The sequence below is a fragment of the Peromyscus eremicus genome, chromosome 13 (genome assembly GCF_949786415.1).
Source record: "Peromyscus eremicus chromosome 13, PerEre_H2_v1, whole genome shotgun sequence".
Lineage (NCBI taxonomy): Eukaryota > Metazoa > Chordata > Mammalia > Rodentia > Cricetidae > Peromyscus > Peromyscus eremicus.
Window position 1 is genome coordinate 47,104,748 of NC_081429.1, and position 23,941 is coordinate 47,128,688.

The 23,941-nt window shown below is 42.7% G+C and overlaps 1 protein-coding gene across 5 annotated transcripts in view; it reads left to right on the forward strand.

The window, feature by feature from the left end:
• Positions 1-23,562, forward strand: part of Mdh1b (malate dehydrogenase 1B) — a 30,289-nt gene extending 6,727 nt beyond the window's left edge. For 2 of the 5 annotated variants that reach the window (XM_059278788.1, XM_059278787.1), the window contains 9 exons: positions 3,127-3,274; positions 3,399-3,541; positions 5,226-5,722; positions 8,984-9,125; positions 10,921-11,084; positions 14,855-14,994; positions 15,281-15,332; positions 20,607-20,675; positions 22,393-23,562. In XM_059278788.1, the coding sequence (XP_059134771.1) occupies positions 3,127-3,274; positions 3,399-3,541; positions 5,226-5,722; positions 8,984-9,125; positions 10,921-11,084; positions 14,855-14,994; positions 15,281-15,332; positions 20,607-20,675; positions 22,393-22,424 (1,387 nt within the window). In that variant the 3' untranslated portion in view covers positions 22,425-23,562. The remainder of the gene's footprint in view (positions 1-3,126; positions 3,275-3,398; positions 3,542-5,225; positions 5,723-8,983; positions 9,126-10,920; positions 11,085-14,854; positions 14,995-15,280; positions 15,333-20,606; positions 20,676-22,392) is intronic. The other 3 variants (XM_059278785.1, XM_059278789.1, XM_059278790.1) reach the window with 3 other exon arrangements.
• Positions 23,563-23,941: the final 379 nt, after the last annotated feature.

Below are 23,941 nucleotides of genomic sequence, written 5' to 3' on the forward strand. Positions count from 1 at the left end.
CTGAGCTTCCTGCATCATCCACTTGCCTGATGTGGGCTGCCCCAAGAAAGGGGGCTTAATCTCAGTCAAGGGGAATCCCTTTAGCTGAGGTCAGTCCTAGAGAGAAATTCAGCAGTTAAGCCTTTGGCCTCTAGTGTCTCTAGTGACTGAGGGCACATGTGCTTTGGTTATAAGAGGGAAGGAACCTGGACTATGGACGACTGTCTGCTACAGTCCACCCACTGTGCCTCCGGATCCATGTGCTCCATTAAGTAAATTCACACCATCTGGTAACAGCTCTACTGGGATTCAGATCAAGATCTTTCCCTGGGAAGACTTTATTAAAGGAAGGTTTGTTAATGAACTGTATTCCCCATTGCACAGAGCTTCAGAGCCAAGCTGGCACTCATCTCTCTTCCCTGCCATCCATTAGAGGTCCCCCTCTACTGCTCTAGGCCACTTGTTAGGTGTAATGACCTAGTTCTGTGTACTTAAGGGACGTGAGCCCCAGTCCCTTTTGAAAGACACGACTATTACACTTTCCCTTGTATGGTCAAAATTGAGCAGAACATCGCCAAAGATGCCCAAATGGTAACCTAGATGTTGAATATTTTTTACCCTGGGTGGTAGCTGTTGTACATTCTTCTGATTAGCAGGCCCAGCTACCCTTCCACAGCAGTAACTTCTTTCTTTGCCTGCTGGTCTCTCCTCTCACTGTGACCAATGTCAACTATAGCTTAAAGGTGAGAATCTTCTTACGACCTCTGATAGAAATGCTCCTCTTTGGAAATTTAAAACCTTCCAACTCAGACAGGCTAGAGTAAAGAAATTTGGGGAAGCATAAATTCTCCAAGAGGGAGCCTGGGGCTGATGGTGAACAAGGTCTTTCTTTATTCTGCCCTTTGATTCCCGAATTCTAAGTAGTCTACCCAACAGAGGGGAACACTACATTGATATATAATACATTTTATGGCCTGAAGGAGCGGAACCATTCTTGCCGTATGTCGGTCTTCTATCTGGTGTCTGCAGCTTTGTTGGCCTGCCCTGGCCCTCTATCAAGATGTATGATAGAGACACTGTACCCCCTAGTGATATGCTCAGCCTTGTACCTCTTTTCTTATAAAGTGATCCCTTGGGTTCAAAGATGTGTGAAAGCCCTAGAGGTGGCAGGTTAAACATTTTGTAAGTGCTTAGGCAGGGTTTCTGGTAAAAGCACTCCAAGCAGGAAAGGCCATCCCTTGCCCAGAACATATGCTGATTTCCAATCTAGACGAATCATTTTCCTTTACGTTGTGGAGAGAACCCAGTGTCATCTGTCTTACACAGAGGCAGGTTGATGTCCTCAAGGGATGGTGCCATTACCAACCACTAGCACTGGTCTTTGTTGCTGGCACACTGACCATTTAGCCATGGTAAGAACTATCTAGGCTTTTAAGACTAGAGGCCCTTCTCTGGAACTGTTGTCTCACTTCTTGTGAGGCCGTTTGCCTAGGCGTGTCCAAGTTATCACGTCTGTGGAGCTGGTTAGTAGTCCTCTCAAACAGATGCTCTCTGGTGGGCATCTCCCCCACCCTCTGGACTCCCATATCTTATTATTCCAGTTGGTTGCCCCCCAAGGTGCCTTCCCTTTCCAGTACATTTCATGTGACTCTGGTGAATGAAGCATTGTCCGGGCCCCCAAAAATGTAGTTGAGTAGCAGTGTATCCTGATTCCCACAGTGCTGTGCCCACTAGCCTTTTTTAATTAATTAACGTAGGTACTTAATTTTATTAATTAATATGAACTTTGTGGCGAGGCCTGCATGTGCTGAGATGTAAGGGAAGATGAGAGAATGTTTATTTGCCACGTCCGTTCTATCCTTCAACTCTGCGGGTCCCAGAAATGGAACTCAGTTTGTCACTTTCACCCACAGAGTCATCTCACCAGCCTCCCACTACCCTTTGACCCCTTCGTCTACTACCTTCCTTGGCAGATTTATCATTTTCACATTCCGTGAGTCCTCATTTTCTCCAAACTTCCGATCCCCGGTCAGGCAATACATTGCCACTGTACTCTGGGGACCTCCCAAAAGTGCAGAGGCGTGATTCCCACGGAAGGAGTCTCCCTGCCCATCTTTATGTTCCACCCCAGATTCAGGACTCCGAGAATTCAGTCCCACCCACTCCTCCAGCTGCTGAAAGGACAGTCCCGTATCCTCCTTGGTACAGTCCTTTAGGGTGGACCACTTTCTCCCCTCGCCCAGTATGTCCCCAGGCAAGCTGTGCAGTGATTCAAGGGACCACATTGGAAATCTCAGTCTTCTTGCTTTGGGATGAAATAAGAGCATGGACATCTGCAGCACCAGCAGGAAATCGAGTTTGTTTATGAGGTGGCCTCGGTATACGTGCCTTCAACAGTGGGGCTTTAGGACTACTCAAGTGTACCTTACCAACGAGAATGCTGTCCCCTGCTGCTTCGCAGATCATGTCACTGAAAATCTTGGTTTACCCAATCCAGATAATGCTAACTTAAACTTCTTTCTGATAAGTATGGTAAGAAGTCCCCCGGATAACTTTTAGCTCATTAATTCAGTCTAAACCATAGAAACCATGATCATAGATTTGAAAAGCAGTATTAAAATTTATGTGGTCATAAAACTAGAAATAACTCATATATAACAAAAAATCCGTGTTTTTTTTTAAATCAGCCAACTTAGAATATCTGTCCTCTCTTTAGCAAAGGAGTAAGCTACTGCACTTTATTTGGCTACTGGATTTGGAGAATATTACTTGTTATTTATCTCATCACTATTTTCTTTATTTCATCCATTCATTCTTTGGTTGGGTGGTTGGTCATTTGTTTCTTTTATTGAGATGGAGTCTTACTGTGTAGCCCTGGCTGGTCTGGAAGTTGCTATATGGACCAGGCTGGCCTGGATCTCACAGGCTGGCCGGGATTCACCTGCCTCTGCCTCCCCGATGCTACAAGTAAAGGCATGAGCAACAAAGCCCACCACCATTTTCTATGTTTCTATTTTACCCTTTGAAGATATCTGAATGTATTATGCACACATAGTAGCATTAAAAACAAGTAGATACTTCATTGTTTAAATCCAATAATACGGAACTGAATTTTTAGGCAGATTTAATATATGACTTTTATTGGAGTATTTTCCCACAGGAGTGGCTGGAAGAGATTTGTGAGAAGAACAAGTGGGATCACAGTACCTCCCCTATCATCTGGAGAGAGCTGCTGGACCGTGGAGGCAAGGGCTTACTTTTGGGAGGGTACAATGAGTTCCTGGAGCATGCCCAGGTAGGGGGCTTGCATCCCTTATCTGCTCAAACATCATTGCTTTCTAAGCCATTATATCCTCTTTCTCCCAGTCTGTTTTCCATTCTAGTCTTTGTCTGATCATGCTCTCTTTCCTCATGTTTAGCTTTACTATGGTGTCACTTCCAGCATGACAACCGACCTGATGATGGTCATTGCTAAAGAGAACCTGCAGGCACATATAGAAGAAGAGCTGGAGAAAGAAACCCTGAAAGATCTCGTCAGCCCCCTGCAGGTCTGGATTGCCAGGTGAGAGAGTCAAGCCCCAGGATTTACAAGCCTGGATCTTTATTTTTAGAAAAGACATTGGGATGGGATTGATTCAACGATGAAAGAATACCGAAACAGGTTCGAGATGTGTGTGTGTGTGTGTGTGTGTGTGTGTGTGTGTGTGTGTGTGTGTGTGTTTGTATTCACAGGTCTCGGTTGGTGCATGTATACAAGTGCTTCTGTGTCTCTGTCCTTCAGCATCCATCCCCCATGCGATTTAGGATTTACAGGTATACATGTTGTCACACAATCTGAAGAAACTTTCCTGGCATGCGTCCTCTCTGATGGTTGCTCTCTCTCTCTCTTCCCCCCCTGTGGTTTCCTCGGTTCTTCCTCATGCACTCATGAACTGTCTGCAGCCCTGATCCCCGAGGTCTCTTCCTTCCTCCTTCTCAAGTGTGCTCCTCCTTGTTCCCACTCGTCACTCCCTCTCTTCCCACCTCTGTGCTTCCACCCCCTCTGTGGAGCTCACACTCCTTCTGACAACATGTAGTACCCTAACGTATACCTGCCTTAAAGAAGTGTGTGTAATTATGGGATACTACAAACCCTGAAAAGATTCTGGAATTGGACCGTACATACCCATGACCCTCTCTAAAGTAAGGGACTGAAATGGATACCACCACTGTACCCTCCCCAAGCCCACCAAGAGCAATAGATGTTCTCAGATGCAATTTCCAGCTCCTCACAGTCGATCATCACTGAAACAGGAGATCCAGGAACAATTGGTGTCAGATAGAGCGCACAACCTGTGCTTATCCTAGCCATCCCTGTAAGGACTTTTCTTTGTGAGACCGTGGGAAAGATAATCTGCCCCCAAATAAAAGCATTCATTTGTAGATAAAGGTATGAAAGACAATGGCTAACTGAAGCATACATTGCTGTGGCATGTCTTTCTGTATGCTATGAATATGTGTTGCTCTGATTGGTTGATAAAAAAGCTGTTTGGCCAATGGCAAGGCAGAATAAGGTTAAGCAGTACTTTCAGATTGGAGAGACAGGAGAAGAAAGGAGAGGAAAGGGAGAGAGACACCAGCCTGCTGCCCAGCAAGCAACATGCCAACAGACTGGTAAAGCCACGGAACACATGGCAAAACATAGATTAATAGAAATAGGTTAATTTAAGGTGAAAGAGCTAGCTAGCAAGAAGCTTGCCATAGGCCATACAGTTGATAATTAATATTAAGCCTCTGAATGATTATTTTATAAGCGGCTGAGGGACCACAGGGCTGGGCAGGACCTGAGTGAGGAATGCAGGACCTTGGGGGCTGGGTGGGACCAGAGAAATCTTTCGACTACAATACATCTTTGTCTTTTCATGAAGAAGCATGGGTACATAAGCACAACAATGTGAAAGGAGTTTTTGTTTGCTTGCTTATTTATTTTTGTTTTGTTTTCTGCATGTGAGAGAACTCTTATTTGAAACATCTAATACACCAGCAAATCCTTATTTTGTGGTATCACCGGATGCCAAGATGTAGTGAGTAGTGAGATTTTCTCATTCCACTTTTGATTCCTAGCCACATATGTGCAAGTGTGAGAGTTTTCATGTAAAATAGTGAATCATCCTATGGAGCACATGCAGAAATATCTGTTAAGAATAAAATGCATAAGTGAGCAAAAAAAACTAACCATTTTCCATCCAACTTTTGCATTTAACCAGTGCAAGTGCTCATGTGTGCTACCACATAATTCCCCTCTTGGCAAGTGGAGAAGTGTTTGGGATGCACACGAAGATCAGCCTGACCCTGTTTGACCGGGAGCAGATGGAAGACTACCTGAAAACCCTAGCAATGGAAATGGAGGACTTGGCGTCACCCATCCTCCACAGTGTCTCCTTATGCACTAACACAGAGGAGGCCTTCCTTCAGGCCCAGGTCATCATCATCCTGGATGACAGCACAGACGAGGAGGTGTACACCCTGGAGGGCTGCCTGAGAAGCAGGGTACCGCTGTGCCGCCTCTACGCTTACCTGATGGAGAAAAATGCTGACGAGTCTGTCAAGGTCATCGTGGGAGGGAAAGTCTTTGTAAACCTTAAAACGGCCTTGCTTATGCAGTACGCCCCTCACATTGCAGGCAACATCATTGCCGTGGCGCTGGGGGTAGAAGGGCAAGCCAAAGCCAAGGTGGCCCGGAAGATGAGAACAACCTCAGCCAGTGAGTGACCACCTACTGCTGTCTTGTGTGTGTTGATACAATGGGTTCAAACAGCAGGGAGAGAAGTCTGCATCCTACAGGACCTTCCAACCGGGAGGTGTGGCCGAGAAGTAAACACAGATGTCAGGAGCATCTTAGGAGGGATGGATGGAACCAGTATGGCCCTCCCTCATTCAGGGGATGTCACTGTGGTCCTCTCTCATTCAAGGGATGCCACCTACACTACCCCATCCTCTTGCCTAGCTTTTTCCTGTGCACACATGTAGTAGTCCAGTTTAATTCATAAACCTGGGGCTGGAAGAGTTTAACAATAATAAATAGTGATAATCTAATAAACTAATGACAGCAACATACAGTAATTAAAGTGATCTAAAAGTTACCCACTACTTATATTTGGAATTTTCCATATAATGTTTTAAAGTGCAGGGCTGGGATTGTAGGTCAGTTGGAGAACTCTTGCCTAGCATGCATGAGAGTCCAGGCCATCTCCAAACCTGCTGCACCCTCCATTAAAAAAAAAAATGTGTGGTTAATTGAGGCAACCCTGGAATGTGAAGCTGTGGATAAAGGGGGCAATGATGCAAACTTCCTTTCACATATTTTATGACTTTGTCCATCATTATAAAATCAGCAAATATTTGTTGTAATAAGATCTCTATTAGTCAAGCGATAATTTTAAACCCAATATCCTATTTTCCCATTATAATAATGGGGAAAGTAGTGTATGTTGTTTAAAAATTATCAAGGCTATGTTAAAACATCTTTGCCTCCTTTCCCACTCATATGACTCTGAGCAATCAAATTGCTGTACCTCAGATTTATCATCTTTAAAAACCAGCAACTCCCTCCCAGAACTCATGTGAAGATCCAATCAGACAATATCATAATCACTTTTCTATTGTGACGAGACACAGTCACCAAGGCAACTTAGAAAAGAAAGCATTTGACTGGGGGCTTGCTTACAGTTTCAGAGGGTGAGTCCATGATCGTTGTGGCAGAGAGCATGGCAGCCAGCAGGCATGGGCTGCAGCAGTAGCTGTGGGCTTACATCTGATCCATAAGCACAGTGAGGCACAGGTGGGGAAGTGGGGGTGCTTTTGAAACCTCAAAGCCCACCCCCAGTGACACACCTCCTTCAGCAAGGCCACACCTCCTAATCCTTCCCAAACAGTTCCACTAATGGAGGACTAAGTAGTCAAATGTATGAGCCCATGAGGACCATTATCATTCAAACTACCACAGACAGTGTTTCTAAAGTGCCCATGAAAGTTGCCTGATGCATGATAGAATTTAGAAGGAGATTAAACTTACATGTTTATTATATCAAATTAAATTTTGTTTTTGATCTTTCAATTGGTAGATCTCAGAAGCATATGAAAACGAGAGTGGATCACATTTAGTATATTTTAGCTCTTTGCATCCTCTGGTCCTTTGTGTCCTTACAACAGCATCCCTGAGGATGAAATTATAGGCATGCTGGAAACAAAAGTTGGGGGGTCAGTGGATGTGAGCTGTCACAGTCCAAGCCAGTGCAGTGCAGGATGCCTGTGAGGACCTAACAGAGCCAGTGCTGTTGATCATCTCTTTGCAGAAAAGCTCAGAGTTCTGTCTTCTTGTATCAGCTTCACCGTCCTACCCTAAAGCTTATACTAATAGTCTTCTTCCTACAAGAAAACAGACAAGAGTTTAATCCCCAGGATACAGATGTTAAGTACCTAGATTGCTGGCTAGTTTTAAGCCAACTTGACACAAGCTAAGGTCATCTGAGAGGAAGGAACCTCACCTGAGAAAGTGCCCCCATAAAATGAGGCTGTAGGTCACCCTGTAGGGCATTTTCTTAATTGGTGATTGATGTGGGAGGGCCCAGCCCATTGTGGATGTTGCCATCCCTGGGATGGTGGTCCTCTGTGCTGTGAGAAAGCAGGCTGAGCAAGCTATAGGGAGAAAACCAGTAAATGGCACTTCTCCATGGCCTCTGCATTAACTCCTGCCTCCAGGTTCCTGCCCTGACCTCCTTCAGTGATGGACAACAATGTGGAAGTATAAGCCAAATAAACCCTTTCCTCCCCAATAGTTTTGGTCATGATTTCATCACAGAAATAGTAACCCTAACTGAAACAATGAAGTAATTGAGTGAATAAATGAAATTATTTTTAAATTGCATAAAACCTTTCCAGAAAATCAGTAATTGTAGAATCATACATATTAAATTCCAGTCCTATTTTCTCCAGCTCATATTCTTTCATTTTTCTCCACAAATTTATAACTACCATATGACTATATGATATTGTTTTCTCATTCATCCCCTCTATCTTTAAATGTTGTAAGATATAGGGCTGGTTTGTTTTCTCCTAAACCTTGTGTGTTTGTTTGTTTGTTTGTTTGTTTGTTTGTTTGTTTTTTGAGGCAGGGTTTCTCTGTGTAGCCCTGGCTGTTCTGGAACTCACTTTGTAGACCAGGCTGGTCTTAAATTCACAGAGATCTGTCTGCCTCTGTCTCCTGAGTACTGGGATTAAAAGTGTGTGCCATCACTGCCCAGCCCAAAACTTTGTTTCTAAAAGTTCCTCTGATGAAGAATATAATCACCATTATTTTACAAGTGATAAAACCTGCCCAGAGAGTTGCCATTTACGCAGATTTCTATTTCAGTCTAGAATCAAAAGTGCCTTGTGAAAATCTGAACAACTGAAAAGTTTCCCTTGGGGCAGGGGAAACATCTCAGTGAGTAAACTGTCAAGTGTGACCACGTGCATCTGTAACCCTAGCACACTGGAGGTGCAAACAGGTGAATCTCCAGGGCTCACTGGCCAGCCAGTTCTGTCATTTCTTAAGAGATACAATGGAGAGTGCCTGAGGAAGATTCCCAGTGCAACTTCTAGCTTACATGTGAACACTCATCCATACATGGTCATGCACTCTGTGTGTGTGTGTGTGTGTGTGTGTGTGTGTGTGTGTGTGTGTGTGTGTAAGAGGGGGAGTGAAGTTGAGCAGCACAAACGATACAATTTTCACTAGCAATTTCTTTCATGGCAGGTTCCCAGTATTCCTTAAATTACCCATCTAGCACACCATTCACAAGGCATTACTAGTGACTACCAAGCCCTGATAATTGGAGAGGTGAACCCCAGCTTCTGCCCAGGTTAGAGAGCTTGGGCTTCAGTGGACCAACCCTAGCACAAATACATAGACTAAGCATTGCATTTAAGTAAATTTTATATTGACAAACTTCATTACGATCATTTCTGATTCTGTTCTGCATAGACATCAAAGATGTGATAATTTGGGGTAATATCAGCGGAAATAACTACGTTGATCTAAGGAAAGCAAAAGTTTACAACTACGAGAGCGCCATTAAGGGACCTCCTGGATACTATCACTCTGTGTTAGGCATGATTTTTGACAGGTACAGTATATTTTTTTAAGTGGAGTATATTAACAGTAGATAAATTAAATGATGTGTAACAGTTGAAAGCACTATTAAAACATTTTGTAAAGTTTGCACAAAAATAACTTACATTGTTTATACATGTATGTGTCTGTGTTTTCTATTGAAGAACCAGAAAAATCCACAGAATACTAACTTGTTGGTCCCCACCCCCGTTTGATTTATTCTAAAATGAAGAACTTTCATATTTCAGGCTATCCTGAAAGTAGTTCATATATTCTGTTACAGTTGTCTCTACTGCAAAGCAAATGTCAATGTAAAGGCAGGTATATATCCAAGTCGAAAACAGTTGAAGCATTTGGAGGAAGAAGCGTTATGATGATGAGCAGGCCATGTCAGGTTGACCATTAAGTCCCAAGAGAGGCAGAGCTGAAAAGTAGTGTGTCCCAAGAGCAAGAATCCTCCTGGGTTGGAATCCTGTCACCATCACTTATATAGTTGTGTGCCTTTAGGGAAGTTACGTGAAATTTGTGCCTCAGGGTCCCCACTGAGAGGGTGGAAATGGTAGCATGGCCTGTCCCATGGAGAATAAATGGGAAAAACCAATGAATTCATCCAGGGAAACTATGGTGATATTTTATTTGTGCTGAAATGTGGTGATATTTTATTTGTGCTTTAATAAATAAAGCTTGCCTGGAGATCAGAGGAAATAGCAAGCCATTTTAAGTAAACAAAGAAGTCAGGCAATGGTAGCACACACCCTTAACCCTATCACTTGGCAGGCAAGATCTCTGGATCCTGGCCACACTGGAAACAGAGCCAGGTGTGGTGGCACATGCCTTAATTCCAACCCTAGTTAACCATGGAGTTCTAGAGGTCTGTAAAGACAGACAGGAAGTGACAGAGCTGGGCAGGAAGAGGAAGTGATGTAGCTTGACAGAGAGAGCAAATCAGATGGCAGAACAGCAAGGCATATAGCCACGGGTAGACAGGAAGTAACTGGCATTTGGAAGCTGCAGAGTTGGTGAGGTAAGGTTGGCTGGTGGCTCTCCCTATTTCCCTGATCTCTCCCAGGCTTTAACCACTACGTTTAGCTCCATATTTTTTATTTAATAAGACCATTCAGAAATTCATCTCCAGGAAACACTGGTATCGTGATGGGGAAGGAGAGTAGCCAGAGCCCCTCTGAAGCACTTTTCTGTTATCCTCCCCAGTTCCCCAACTGCAGCTTTTCCTTCAGCCTTTATCTCCCCCACGCCCCCCTTCAGACCAGGGCGTTGTTATCCATGCCTAGGAACAGTGTGTGCTGGCTCCCTCTCCCGGAGTCCAGTTTCTCTGTATGTGCTGCTTGAGTGGGGTCAATGTTACAGGGATCTGGGGCATTCGCTGACTCACTAATAGGGTAAACCTTGCTCTCACCCAGCTGGGCTCATACCTGAGTTTATACTTCAAGACCATAAAACATATTACCCCAAATCTCAATGTGATAATTCACTGTTTAATGGACATACTTCATTTTAAATGAAGGATATGACTGGTCCCAAGAAAGCATCTACATATGATTAATTACTTGCAATGAAAGAAATTGTTTCTATAACCTTTGACCTCTTTCCAGTGTTCCATATTTTATGACTACACTTCAGACTGAAATTTGGTGGTTCCTTTTGCATTGTTTTCTCAGGTAATAAGGACACCTGAAAAAAAGGTATGTGGGTCACATTCCTGTCTAGATGGTGCATATAGCTCCCTAGACTGAGTTTACCCTTTCCATCCCTCTCTCTGCTGTGAAATTGCTTTTTTTCTTTTCTCAAAGTGAATGGATAAAAAAAGACTTTGTGATGATGCTTCAAGAATTGAGCAACACTGGAAAGGAATTTGGAGGGATTTTGGGTGCACACAGCATAGCCACCACATTGAAGTACTGGTATCAAGGCTCACCACCTGGAGAGATTGTTTCCTTGGGGATAATGAGTGAAGGTAATAATTCCTGTAGCATGGTATATAAGTTGTGCAGATTTTAATAGTACCATAATTCATTCATTCATTCATTCATTCATTTATTCAACTGTTCATTCAAAAATTCAACAGTATTTATTGTGAATGTACTAGAGAGGCAGACAAGGATTACACCGGGCTTCTGCCTTCGGAAAGTGATGGAATCAAGGAGAGCCAGGTCTCAAGAAGTAGTCTCATGACGTTTTTCTCTCTGTATCCAGGTGAGAAAGAGAAAAACAAATCTATTCTAGGCAGGGAGCAGGTAGTCAGATCAAGCTTCATGAAGAGAAGGCATTGCAGAAAGTCTCAAAGTCTTTGATGCTGACCTGGAAGGCCAGTGTGGGAGGGCACTGAACACCAATAGCAAAGACTCAGAGCCAGTATACAAAAGTGCAAGGAGACCCATTCTTCTGGAGATCAGGTAGCACTGGAAATGTGGAAAGGCTGCTGTAGTCGAACTTTAGCTCCCCAGTAATAACACAGAGGCTTCTTATTAATTATTAATTTTATTATTATTAATTATGAAACTCAGCCGATAGCTTGGGCTTGTTTCTAACTAGCTCTTATAACTTAACCCATTTCCATTAATTTACTTTCTGCCACATGGCTTTACTACCTCATCTCCATAGTACCCATCCTGCTTGCACTATGTCCCTGGTGTATCTGCCCTTCCTCTTCCCAGCATCCTCTGTGCCTGGAAATCCTGCCTAGCTACTGACCATTCAGCTTTTTATTAAACCAATCAGAGTGAAACATCTTCACAGTGTACAAAGAGACTATTCCACAATATTTCCCCCTTTTAGTCTGAATAAAAAAGAAAGGTTTTAATTCTAACACAGTAAAACTGTATACAATAAGAACAATTATCAGGTAAGAATTACATTTACAATGCCCAGTCCATTTGCATTTCACAAATTTGGAGAAAATATCCCATTATCTATCCTATCTTAGTCCAAAGTTTTATACCTGAACCATTTTTGTCATAACTTGTATTACCATCCTAAAAATATCTTCTTAGATCTTAAAACTTTTTAGATTAAAAAAAAACTTGAGGTGTTACATTTCTCAACCTTATAAACCTTACATCTCTTATGTAAATTTCTTTTCTGAATTTGGTAACAAGGAAAACTATAGAACTATAACTATCTAGTCTTCAATCCCCATCAGAGACCAACAAAGGAGAAAATATTACGTGGTTAAACAGGAAGTGCAGAGCAAGCAACTTCCAAAACTGTAAGAAATGACAAAACAACCAGCTGCCCGGACAGTCACCCAAGGTTCCTTTGTAACAATGGAGCATCCATCTTCAGCCTACAGGCCTAGAATACCTGACAGACTTTTTGTAAAGCAGGAATTTTTGAAGGACTGTCCTACCTTGTTGACAAAGTTTGGCAGTCGCTTTCTTTTGTGTCCTTGTCCAGTTTAGACAGCATGCTGTCAGCAGTCAAAGAAAGGGCAGTTTCTTGCCCAAGTAGCTAGCTTTTGCCATAAAGAATGCAAACTCTATATAAATGTTCTTTCATTCCCATCACCCTTTTATGAAATAGACTGGTGCTGCTAGGAGCAGACATGTCTCACTGTCATGAAAAGCCCTATGTTATTAAAACACTAAAATGTTATATTCTGAAGGTCTCTGAAGTGCTTGAAGACCATCTATCTATTTAAAATATGTCTCTGACCTTGAAAATAGACCGAACATGACTGTAAGTTTGATTGTTATAGTCAACTACTAATCTATATTTCTTTATTATCCTAAATAGCTTTCAAGGACTAAAATTTTATATTACATTTTTAAATGAACTGCATAGGTACAATATCTTAAACAAGAATAGAAGCATATATACAGTATAACAAAAATAATCTTAAATTTGTATCAATATACAAAAATCCATACCATTATAAAATATTCCTTCCCTCAGAAAGAGATCTTTGAATCTAATCTCCCTTGTTTAACTTTCTCTCTGACCATGACCAATAACAACTTGTAACCAACCCCCCCCCCAAACAATGACAAACATCCATAACCAACTGAATGACTGAAAACCACCTACCCCACCTCTTGAAATGTGAGTGTTGTGTTCTCTAGACTACTTCCTATTGTCTGGGGGTGCTGACATCTTTAGGGGACCCTGAGAAAATTAGGACAATGGTTAAGTCCTGGCTAGAATAGTCTGTGAGGCTGGACCACTTCAGCTGGCAGCCTTGAAGCTATTCTGGATGTAGAGCTCTTAGGAAACTGCAACAGAGGTGCTCTGAGAGGCTGAATCACCTGGGCCACACATTTTCATTGGTTTTGGGTCCCCTTGCTCTGAAAACACATAAACTTTCAAAGATAGCCTATATATCTGCATTAACACAAGTACGGACTGTGCACTGTACACAAGCCAGCCAAAGATAATTTTTGTTTTATGTTTGAGCAAGAAAATATATGTCACCTGTCTTGTAGTTTTTCTAGGTTTATTTCTTTATGTCTGTATCCAGGATTTTCAGAGGATAACCCCCCCACACACACCCATAAAATCTGATCTCTATTACCCTTGAATGAGTCCACAGCTTCTCATTTTCTGTGGAAACAAAACCATAACCTCACCCCCAAAGTAACATGTTTTTTTACTTCCATTTTTTGACTTAAAGAGCTTCTTAGGGGCTGAGTTTTTCTAGGGTGAAGATTTTTCAGGGTAGGAATTGGTTGGATTTCAATCCTTGAGCTTGGACAAGCTCAGAGATGGGCTGTATTTTGTCCTCAGGGATTGGTTGGTTTTCGTGTCGCGTTGGTCAAGGGCAGAGTATGTTTCTTTGGCTCTGTTTTCAGGGACAGTGTGTGTTTCTCATTGGCTTTTTTTTTTAACCTTTTGGCTCTGGTTTCAGGGTCAGTGTTTCTTTGGCTGACCCTTTTACCCTATACTTATAACCCTGCTATTTTTGCTGTCTGTCTATCTATCTATTTATCTATCTATCTATCTATCTATCTATCATCTATCTATCTACCTACCTAGCTACCTATTATCTCTATTCCCCCCCTCTCTTTGCCCCCCCTTTCTCTCACTTTATCTCTCTGCTTCTGTTTCTCTTATGACCAGGTCCAGTCTACTTCTCTCTTTCTCTGCTCTGGACTCTTCCAGATGCCTCTGGGTGTTCTCTCTCCCGTATCTACAATAAAAATCTCCCCCTTAATCATATCATGGAGTGGCTGTGTCATCAGTTTATACAATGATGAAGCATAAGCCAAATAAACCCTTTTCTTACCCAAGTTGCTTTGGCCATGGTGTTTCATCACAGCAATAGTAACCCTGACTAGGATATGTAGTAAGCTAGTATAGAAGGCCAGATTAGACAGGTGATTCAGACTCGTGGGTTACATGCAGAGTCATGGAACAGCTACGGGAAACAGGCGCAAATTACACACAAGGCTTGGAAAAGAAAAGCACGTCTAGGGGACCAGAATTTGGTTCCCAGTATCCATATCAGGCATCCCACACTACCTGTAACCCCAGATTCAGGGCATCTAACACCCTCTGCTGGCCTCCTTATGTGTATGAATGAGCACACGCGCATGCTCTCTCTCTCTCTCTCTCTCTCTCTCTCTCTCTCTCACACACACACACACACACACACACACATACACACACACACACACACACACACACACACACACACAATCTTAAAATCGTGTACTATGTGTGTCGTTTTCAGTCCTTTTTCCAAATCCTTCTTCATTTACTCATGGTCTGCCTTGTGTGTGTTCCCTACAGGCCAATTTGGTATTCCCGAAGGGCTCGTCTTTTCTATGCCTGTGAAATTTGAGAACGGAACTTGGGTAGTTCTTACAGACCTTGAGGACATTTCGCTGACTCCACAGATAATAAACAGGCTCGTAGATGATCTGGTTCAGGTAATGGCAGGGGACTGCAAAGGAGCTGGCCTTGATAATGATCCTCAGATGGTTCTGTAGGCCAAGGTGTGCATGATTTTCTGGGCTCGATTTACATCATATTCCTGAAAACCATAAAACAACAAAGGTTTGGAGAATATAGCAAAAAGTATGTTATGCATCTGGTTTTATAATTTTCAGTATGCTAAAAATATTTGTTTCAAATCAAGAATCAAAGAATTTTTCTGTTAAAGAATGATTCAGTGGTTACTGTCATTGAATTCTCTGATTATAAATTTTTCAACAGGAGAAACTTGTTGCACTTGGAGACTTATTATCTTTTCAGCCAGTTCAAGAAGGTAATCTCATAAATGTGTTGTTTCTTGAGCTAATGTCAAAAAGGTGCTATAAGGATGCAGGGATATAGGGGTGTGGGGATGATTGAGGGATGCAGGGATATAGGGGTGTGGGGATGATTGAGGGATGCAGGGATATAGGGGTGTGGGGATGATTGAGGGATGCAGGGATATAGGGGTGTGGGGATGATTGAGGGATGTAGGGATATAGGGGTGTGGGGCTGATTGAGGGATGTAGGGATATAGGGAAGGCTCGGTGGTTAAGAGCACTGGCTGCTCTTACAGAGGACCTAGGTTGGATTTTCAGCTCCCCCTTGGTAACACACACACATCCACAGCTCCAGTTTCAGTGTGTCCAGTGCCCTTTCCTGGCCTCCTTTTTCACCAGACATGCGTGTGGTGTAAAGATATATGCGCAGGCAAAGTGCTCATACACATAAAATAAAAATAAATCTTTAAAAATAAAAGGTACTACAGGGCTGGAGAGGTGGCCTGTGGGTAAGAGCACTCGCTGTGCAAACATGAAGTTTGAATTGTTGGCACTAACGCAGGAAAGTAAGTGTGGCCACACACAGAACACAGGATCAGTTCTAAACCAGGAGCATGTCTAGTGTTAAGTCTGGAGGAGGGGGTGGCGGTTGCAGATGAAGGCACCTGTGTGGGCAAGGAGAGTGTGGAACAGAGCGGGAGGGAAGACCCTGGAGTGAAAGACCGTAATGAAGAAGGACAACGTTGGCAATAACTAATTAAAACGGAGAAAAAATATACAGAAAAGGTACAGGGAGTTCAATGAAAGTCAGAGACCAAAACATAACAGAGTCCAGTGTGTGGTTGTGGGATTCCCTAAAAAGATGCCCGGCTGTCTAGATGCAGACCTGGAACATGCCCCCAAATATTAGTGTGTACTTCCATCCCATTTTGTGAGAATGGTGGAATTCGATGCTGTGTTCCAAAAATTATTCTGAGGTTTTTCATACTAACTTTATTTGGAAGAACAAATTATCTCCCAAAAGTTTCTTCTTTTTCCCATCTTCTTCCTTTAAAAAAAAAAAAAAAAAAAACTCAGGCTTTAAGTAGTTGCTGAGGTGATTTGGGTCATCAGCATTGAAAATGAGCCCAATCTTGTTGTTTTGCTTAGCATTTGAGGAGGAAGAGGGTAAGGCAAAGAAGTTTCAAGTAACAGGGATAAAGATAGGTTATATTTGGTGGGTCTATATTGCACAAAGAAGGAAAAGCTAACTAGAAATCAAGTTTTCAAAGTCCAGCCAGAGGCCATATAAAACGTATCTAAGAACCTATCAGTGAAAATTCCAACCATCTAAGATGGTTGCTTTCTTTCAGAATGAACTAGTAAAAAGAAAAAAAAAAACTGGCAGAAGGCTATTGGTTGAGACTAAAGAGGATTTAGTGGAGTGTGGGTAGAATGTGAGGCTGGGGATTTCAGAGCTTGGCTGATGATCAAGTCCCTAGAACCGAGCCAAAACAAACACAGCCCAGAGGCAGAATGAAGGTGGGGGCTTTGGGTTGTAGAAGTCCAAGGGGCAGCTGGTTTTAACATGAATTCTTTTCTTCTTAAAATTTACAGGTCCCCTGGGTGGCTGCCTGGGTTTGGCAAACTAGGGCTGTAATTTTCTTTCTCTAGAAAGGGCTACAAAACTGTCATCCTATATTTGACTCATTGACTGGTAACTGGTCCTAAATTTCCCAACTATACTTGATTATAGAGAGCCTTGCGAAAGAATGTGACTATTCAAATTCAGTGGTATATACTGAATTTTTATTAACAAGGGTCAAGATTGTTTTTTTACTTTGTTACCTTTGGACCTTGTATCCACTCCAAAAAATAAAACCCACTGTCCCAGATATTCCAAAAATAACGAGAGCATTGCACCTCTCAATTTGGAGATCTCTTTTAATAGCTTGTCAATGAGAAGATTCATGTAGGAGGCTTATGATAGCTCTTCAATTATTTTTATATTAGTTTTCTGGCCATTAGACTCTAAACTAAAATTTAAAAAGGTTGAAGGGTCTCTAACTTCTCCACAAATGACAACCAGGAAGAGCACAAGGCCATGAATGCTAAGTAGACTCATGTGGAGAAAAAAAAAAAGTTCCTTTCAATCTAAGAATTTGCACTGAGTTTCAAAGAAAGGAACTTAACCATCTGCTAGCCATAAAACAGTTAAGATCTTCAAAATCCTCATCCCATACTAAAACATAAGATCATATTTTATACCTGATCCCTAGCCCAAAGCTACATGAGACCATATTTTAAAGGCACTAATAAATCTTTGTAGCAAACTACAGGATATTCCTTGAGCTCCATGGAATCTGCTGGTTTCTGTGAGAGGGAGGTTGTCATAGTCAGGGTTTCTATTGCTGTGATAAAACTCTGACCAGAAACAACTTGGGAAACAATGGCTTGTTTCAGCTTACACTTGGACTTGAGAGTCCATCATCACAGGAAGTCAGGGCAGGAAGTCAGGGCAGGAACTCAGAGCAGGGACCTGGAAGCAGGAACTAATGCAGAGGCCATGGAGGAGTGCTGCTAACTGGCTTGCTCAGTCTGCTTTCTTAGAGCACCCAGGACCACCACCAGCCCAGAGTGACACTGTCCACTGTGAGCTAGGTCCTCCCACACCAATCATCAATTAAAAAATACCCTACAGACTTGCCTACAGGCCAATTCTATGGATGCATTTTCTCAATTGAAGTTCCCTCTTCCCAAATGACTCAAGATTACATCAAGTTGACATAAAACTATCACACACAGAGGTTCTAGCCACATAAACCATGTAGGGAAAGGACCCAAGAGCCTATGACCTGACAAGACTCACAGTTAGTTAAACAGCTGAACAAAAACAGAGTTTTGTGGTTCAAAACGAAGGAAACGTGATTGGCAAGCTAAACACTCACAGGGAAAAGAAAGATTCATTAACATGAAGGAGAAAACCTAACATGTCTTGAAAATTACTTGGGAACTAAGATGGCTGAAGAGAAATGAATGAGTGTTAGTTCAGGAAAGAGTTGTAGAGCTCTGCCATACAGCAGTGTGCATGGCTAACAATGTTGTGTTGTGATGCTACATTGTTATGAGGTAGTTTTCATGTCCTATGTATTTTACATCACAAATGGATGAACCGGGAGGAGGGAGGAGCTATGCCAGGAGGTGAGTGCTTTAAAAACATATCAAACAGATACCTGCCTTCAAAAGCATCTACTGTTTAGCATGTGAAATAGCGGAGCAAAGAGGAAACATTCAGTTCTGAGAGATGTCTTTGCTTATTCTGGCCATTATTCTGAAAAACAGCTGGAAGTTACTTCTCGTGGTTCCAGGGGCATGCTGAGATGCAGGCACTGGCAAATTCAGTGTGTGGTCAGGGCAAGTTTTAGTATTTGTTTCTCTGTCTCCACATGGGGGACAAACGCCAATAAATTCCCATAATTCTGAATTCACAAGGATTCTCTACCCCCTCTAGTCACTTCCCAAAGTCCAGCCTTCCAATGTAATCATGAGAAGGTTTAGACGTCAACGTATGAATTGATATGGGTGCAGAACAGAAGCATTTGCATCTTATGAAGAGACAGGACTGTGACAGAAGCCCAGGCTAGAATGGAAGCAATTGGGGGGGTATCCTGTGGTAATTGGCAGTGTCAGGAAAGACTTCCAGGACAGATGACATGGGAGCTTGGCTGTAGGGTGATTGATCCTTCCTTCATGTGATTTATAACAAAAGTGTGTAATTGAAGGAGAGAGGAGAGGGAAATTGCAAAAAGCATCTATCAGAGGGAAAGAACATGGCAAAGAGGCCTTTCAGGTAACCAAGGCAAGGCCGAAGCGCATAGTTTCCCCAAATAGTAAGGTATCTATCTGGGTTAGGTCAGACCTGGACTAACAGACCTGGGAAAGTAGGTGGGAGTCATATGATGTTTGGCTATAAGGTTATCAATTTGGCTAGTGGATGGTTGGACAAGCGTGGAATAGTTAGAGGCTGGCCCTTCTGAACTAACCTGGTTATTTCAGTAGCCCCATGGAGGTCTTTTACAGCCCACATCACTATCCAGAGAACTGAGTCCCAGCCTCAGCAGAGCTTAAGAAGCCTAGACTGAGTCTGTGGAGGCGTTATTCCTCCAGGAAGGCCAACCAGCACCAAGCAATACTAAGGAGAGACTGGAGTGCACCAAGGCCTTGAGAGACCCGAGAAAACCTATCAAATCTGTCATGAAGAAGGTGACTGGCTGCTTTCTGGGATGAGAAGAGGAGAAAGTGAACTGCAGAGAACACATTCTCTAGAACAGTTCCAACTTAAGTTGCTAGTTAAAACTTGAGGCACTTAACCAAGTGAGATTCTTGTGCAGACTAAGGCACTCCAGTCCCCTGGGTCCCCTGAAAAAGCAGAGAAAGTGGCACTGATTTCGGGCTGTCCTGTCTGGGGGTGGCTTGTGGAATGAGCATCAAAATCAATCACACCATATAATTCTTTCTGAATTGTAGAAACTCTGTCTGTTACCTCTGTGGGCAGCAAAAAAAATTAATGGTTAAGAAAATCAATTTAATCACCAGGACTTTCGCATTGAAATATTATAAAATTGATAACAGAGGGATTAAGAAAAGATGCTCTTCCAGTTAACTTGGAAATAGAACAGGATAGCACAGGATAGACCAGGACAGCACAGGATAGAACAGGATAGAACAGGACAGGACAGGATAGACCAGGACAGGATAAAAGAGGATAGAAGGAAGGGAGGGAGGGAGAGAGGAAAGAAAAAACAATAGATAAGTAAGCCTTATACATATTAATAATAGTATATACAACATATTAATAACATAATCTTTATCAATATCATGTATTAATCATATATGCTAATTAACATTTTACACACACACACACACACACACACACACACACGAAGCCAGGCATGGTCCTGCCTGTGATCCTAGTACTTACGTAGTTATCTAACTCTACTCAGAATCAGAAACCAGCTCGAGCTACACAATGACATCCTTTCTCAAAAGAAAAATTTTGAAATGAATGGTAAGTAAAAGGAGATTAGGAGAGTACTGTGGAAAGTAATTTTTGGTTAATCTGTATGTACACAAACATTCTGAGCTATGATATCACACACACACACACACACACACACACACACACACACACACACAGAGTTTTTTTTACCATCAATCCTGGCACAAAGTTTGAAAAGCACTAACTCAAAATATCCCACAGGCTGTTTATTATATTTGAACCCTGACTTTAGTTTAAATTTTTGTTTCAGAACAAAAAGATAGTAGCACCCATTCCAGTATAGGCCAGGATGAAGAGAAAGATCAAGCTGTGTCGGACGGTGAGTCAGCAGAACTGGGGACAATTTGGGGGATGCTCACGGTCAGGGCCCACACTCCTGTTGTAGAGCATGAGACAGTGGTAAGAAGGCTTCAGTAACAACTCAGTTTTCCCCATGAACACTTTGAGAAAGGGATGAAAGCATCCACCACTGCTTTCATAACAACATTGCTTTTGTGTCAGACCTCAAACTCCAAGACACTTCAGCTCCGAATAAATTCATTCAGGCCCCGAATGTATTACCCTCTCTACTTTTCTCCGCTTATTCTCCTTTACAAAACCTAAAATAGCCAACAGGGCAAAAGGGAATTCTCTTCAGAAGGTCCTGAGAGGGGAAGCCTGAGAGACCCAAGTGAACAATCTCTCTGACACTGAGAACTTTGTTTTCAGTGGTGGAATTGTGGAGCAGGTGGGGAAAACTTGAGAATACCTATACAGAAGCAAGTATGTTTTCTAAGTCTGCATACACAGAAAAAATGTATAAAATATTAATCTAGTGTGCTTCCATTTTTACCATTCTCTTACCTGCATCCCTTTGTGTAGAAGGAAGCTGGGCATCATTGAGCAGTCGCCCAGTGACTTACATTGTGAGGCCGGCATTCAGGGGAGGTTACAGAGAGTTTTACCGCAGTTATCTGTCTGGACAGCTGCTTGCTCTGTTACACATGGAGCCAGGAAATGCTGTAGTCTTAAACTGAGACTCCATACAGATGTGACCTCACATCTTGCAGCTCCTAATGGAGCAAGGCCACCAGGGAAGTGCCCAGGAGGAAGGAAGAAGATAGGAGAAAAAGAGAATGGCCACAACAGTCCACATGTTTTAAATATTAATTCTTTGGGTTCTCTGCTTGGTGAAGAGCATTTTCCAGGTCTGAGTTATCAGCCCATCTCTGAAAAGTTATCAAGTCAAGAAATCACAAATGGTAGACAGTAGACAAAGCATTAATACGTTCTTCTTTTTCTACAAATGGAATTGGTTAGTAGATGATCATAGTTCCATGCAGTACGATTCTCTCCCAACAATTGCCCTCAACTGCACAGTGCAGAGATTCAGCCTGGCCTTCTCATTTAGGAACCTCTGCACTTTAACAACCACAGCTATGATGGGAAGAATCTGTTCTTTCCCCAGGATGAGTGACAGGAGGAGCTAGGAGATGTGTTCAGCCCTGTGAGTTCCCTTTGCCAAAGCATTTAACTGAGTTCTCCCCAAGAACTCCCTATTTCTTAGGAAAACAAGGTGATAAGGATTTCTTTGTGGCTGCCCAGTCAGGGCGTTCACTCGTACTTCCAGCCTGGTATTTATACATCCAGCAAACACAGCCCAGTGCACTTGGTATTCTGACAATGCACAACATGATGATGGGCTTTGGAATGAGCTGGCTGCAGAGGATTAGAATTGGTGCACTGAGGCAGGGCAGGGCCCAGAGATGAAAATGGGGGGGCTGTAGCTACACACGTGCTTCAGAACGAGGGGAAAGGGCAGAGAGAGTCGCACACAGGAATAGCCAAGTCAGGAGGGAAGCCAGAGTTCACACTGCCACGTGGCAACGGTTAATGAGGGTCTGGTGGCTTTCTGTCACCACGGAATCTGTCCCGCACATGCCTCCTCTCAGCCACTGAGCCAAACTGGATGCAGGAACCCTTTGTTTGGCAGAAACAGAAGTTACTGGTGCATTTTAGAGAGACTTACGCATTTCCATGTTTTCTCCCCTTTACAGACTCTGAGGGAAAATTTGAGGACCACGAATAGCTCCAGCCAGATCAAATATGAAGGAATTGAAATTGTAAGAAGTAAAGACCCCTGAGTGTCCGCATTTAGGGAGGAGCAACTGAAACAGCAGTTAACAGCCCCAAAGTCCCAATGTCATCACTGTACTGCCGGCATCTAATCCCATTTTTGTTGATTATTGCATGTCCCCCAAAACAAGTGGATGCTCATCACTGTTTTAAATATCTTAACATAGTGCTGTCAATCATTGCGTCTTTACCTGGACATCACCTGTTTCCTTCCAACTAACCATCCTGGCACTCACTCTATAGACCAAGCTGGCCTCAAACTCACAGAGATCCACCTGCCTCTGCCTCCCAAGTGCTGGAATAAAAGGCATGCACCACTATGCCTGGCTTCCACCTGCCGTTGATAAGACGCAAAGGCCACGTTTGCTCTCATCCTTAACACTGCACCTCATCTGATTGGGCCAGAACAAAAAAGAACAGATTCATCCATTTATTCTCCTCTCCTGTCCTCTCCCTTTCTTCCTTCCCCTGCACCCTCCACAAATAGCTATCTCCATCCCTCTCCACATACTAACATTTAGCCAACACAAAAAGATGAGTAGTTGGCATCTGGGTCTAGTCAAGAGTGGTGAACTGAAAAGACTACAAAATCCATGAGATCTGGGCTAGTCAGGTCACCCACCTTCCCAAAACCCCAGATGCGGGCTGTTTTTCTTCAGAAATATTTGGTAGTTCCAAGTTGTTGCAAAGTACCTCTGCAACAAATTACATAGTTTGGTTAGTATTGACTAACTAAGCTTCTGTTACTTGACACATGATACAGTCTGAATAAATGGAATTTTGTAGAAAAAGCAGATTTTCACAGAATCACACCATGCAAGTAAAAATGGCGATCTTTTCTTAAAACGAAACTGCTCAACTCAACGTTCTCATACATCTTCAACATTGTCAACATTTGACCTTGCACAAATGTTGCTTAGGAACTCATGAAAGCCCAGGAGGCTGGTGGAACACGACAACCTTCTGTGCTTTTTGAAAAAGTAGCTTTTAAGGTACAAGTTGCTTTCTGGAAATTCAGGATGTTTCAGATGCTTCTGCCTTGCTTCCATACCAACGATAATAAATGCATAAATAAATGGATAAGTTCCAAACACGACTGGCTTGCTTGCTTCCAAAGTCAGCACCTTTTCTGGTGCTCTGTATGAATGGCCTGATTCTGCATCAAGAGCAGAGGCTTGTGATCCATCGTACCATCTCCCCACCTCTCTGCATGGGATGATCAGCTAAAAGAGGATGACCACAAAGAACAATAATTAGACGAATGTCGCACACGTAGGTGTATGTAGCATGAATCTTAAAAATTCTTATTAATAAAATCAAACCTGAGGCCAGTTATTGGGTTGAACGCTGGAAGATCAGAGAGACAGAACAAGCCACAGCTAACCTCACCTGGCCAACTTCTCAGCTGGTCTTGTTTCCTCAGACTGGAAGCTTCTTTTGTCCTCATCCCAATGGCTCTCAGCTGAACTG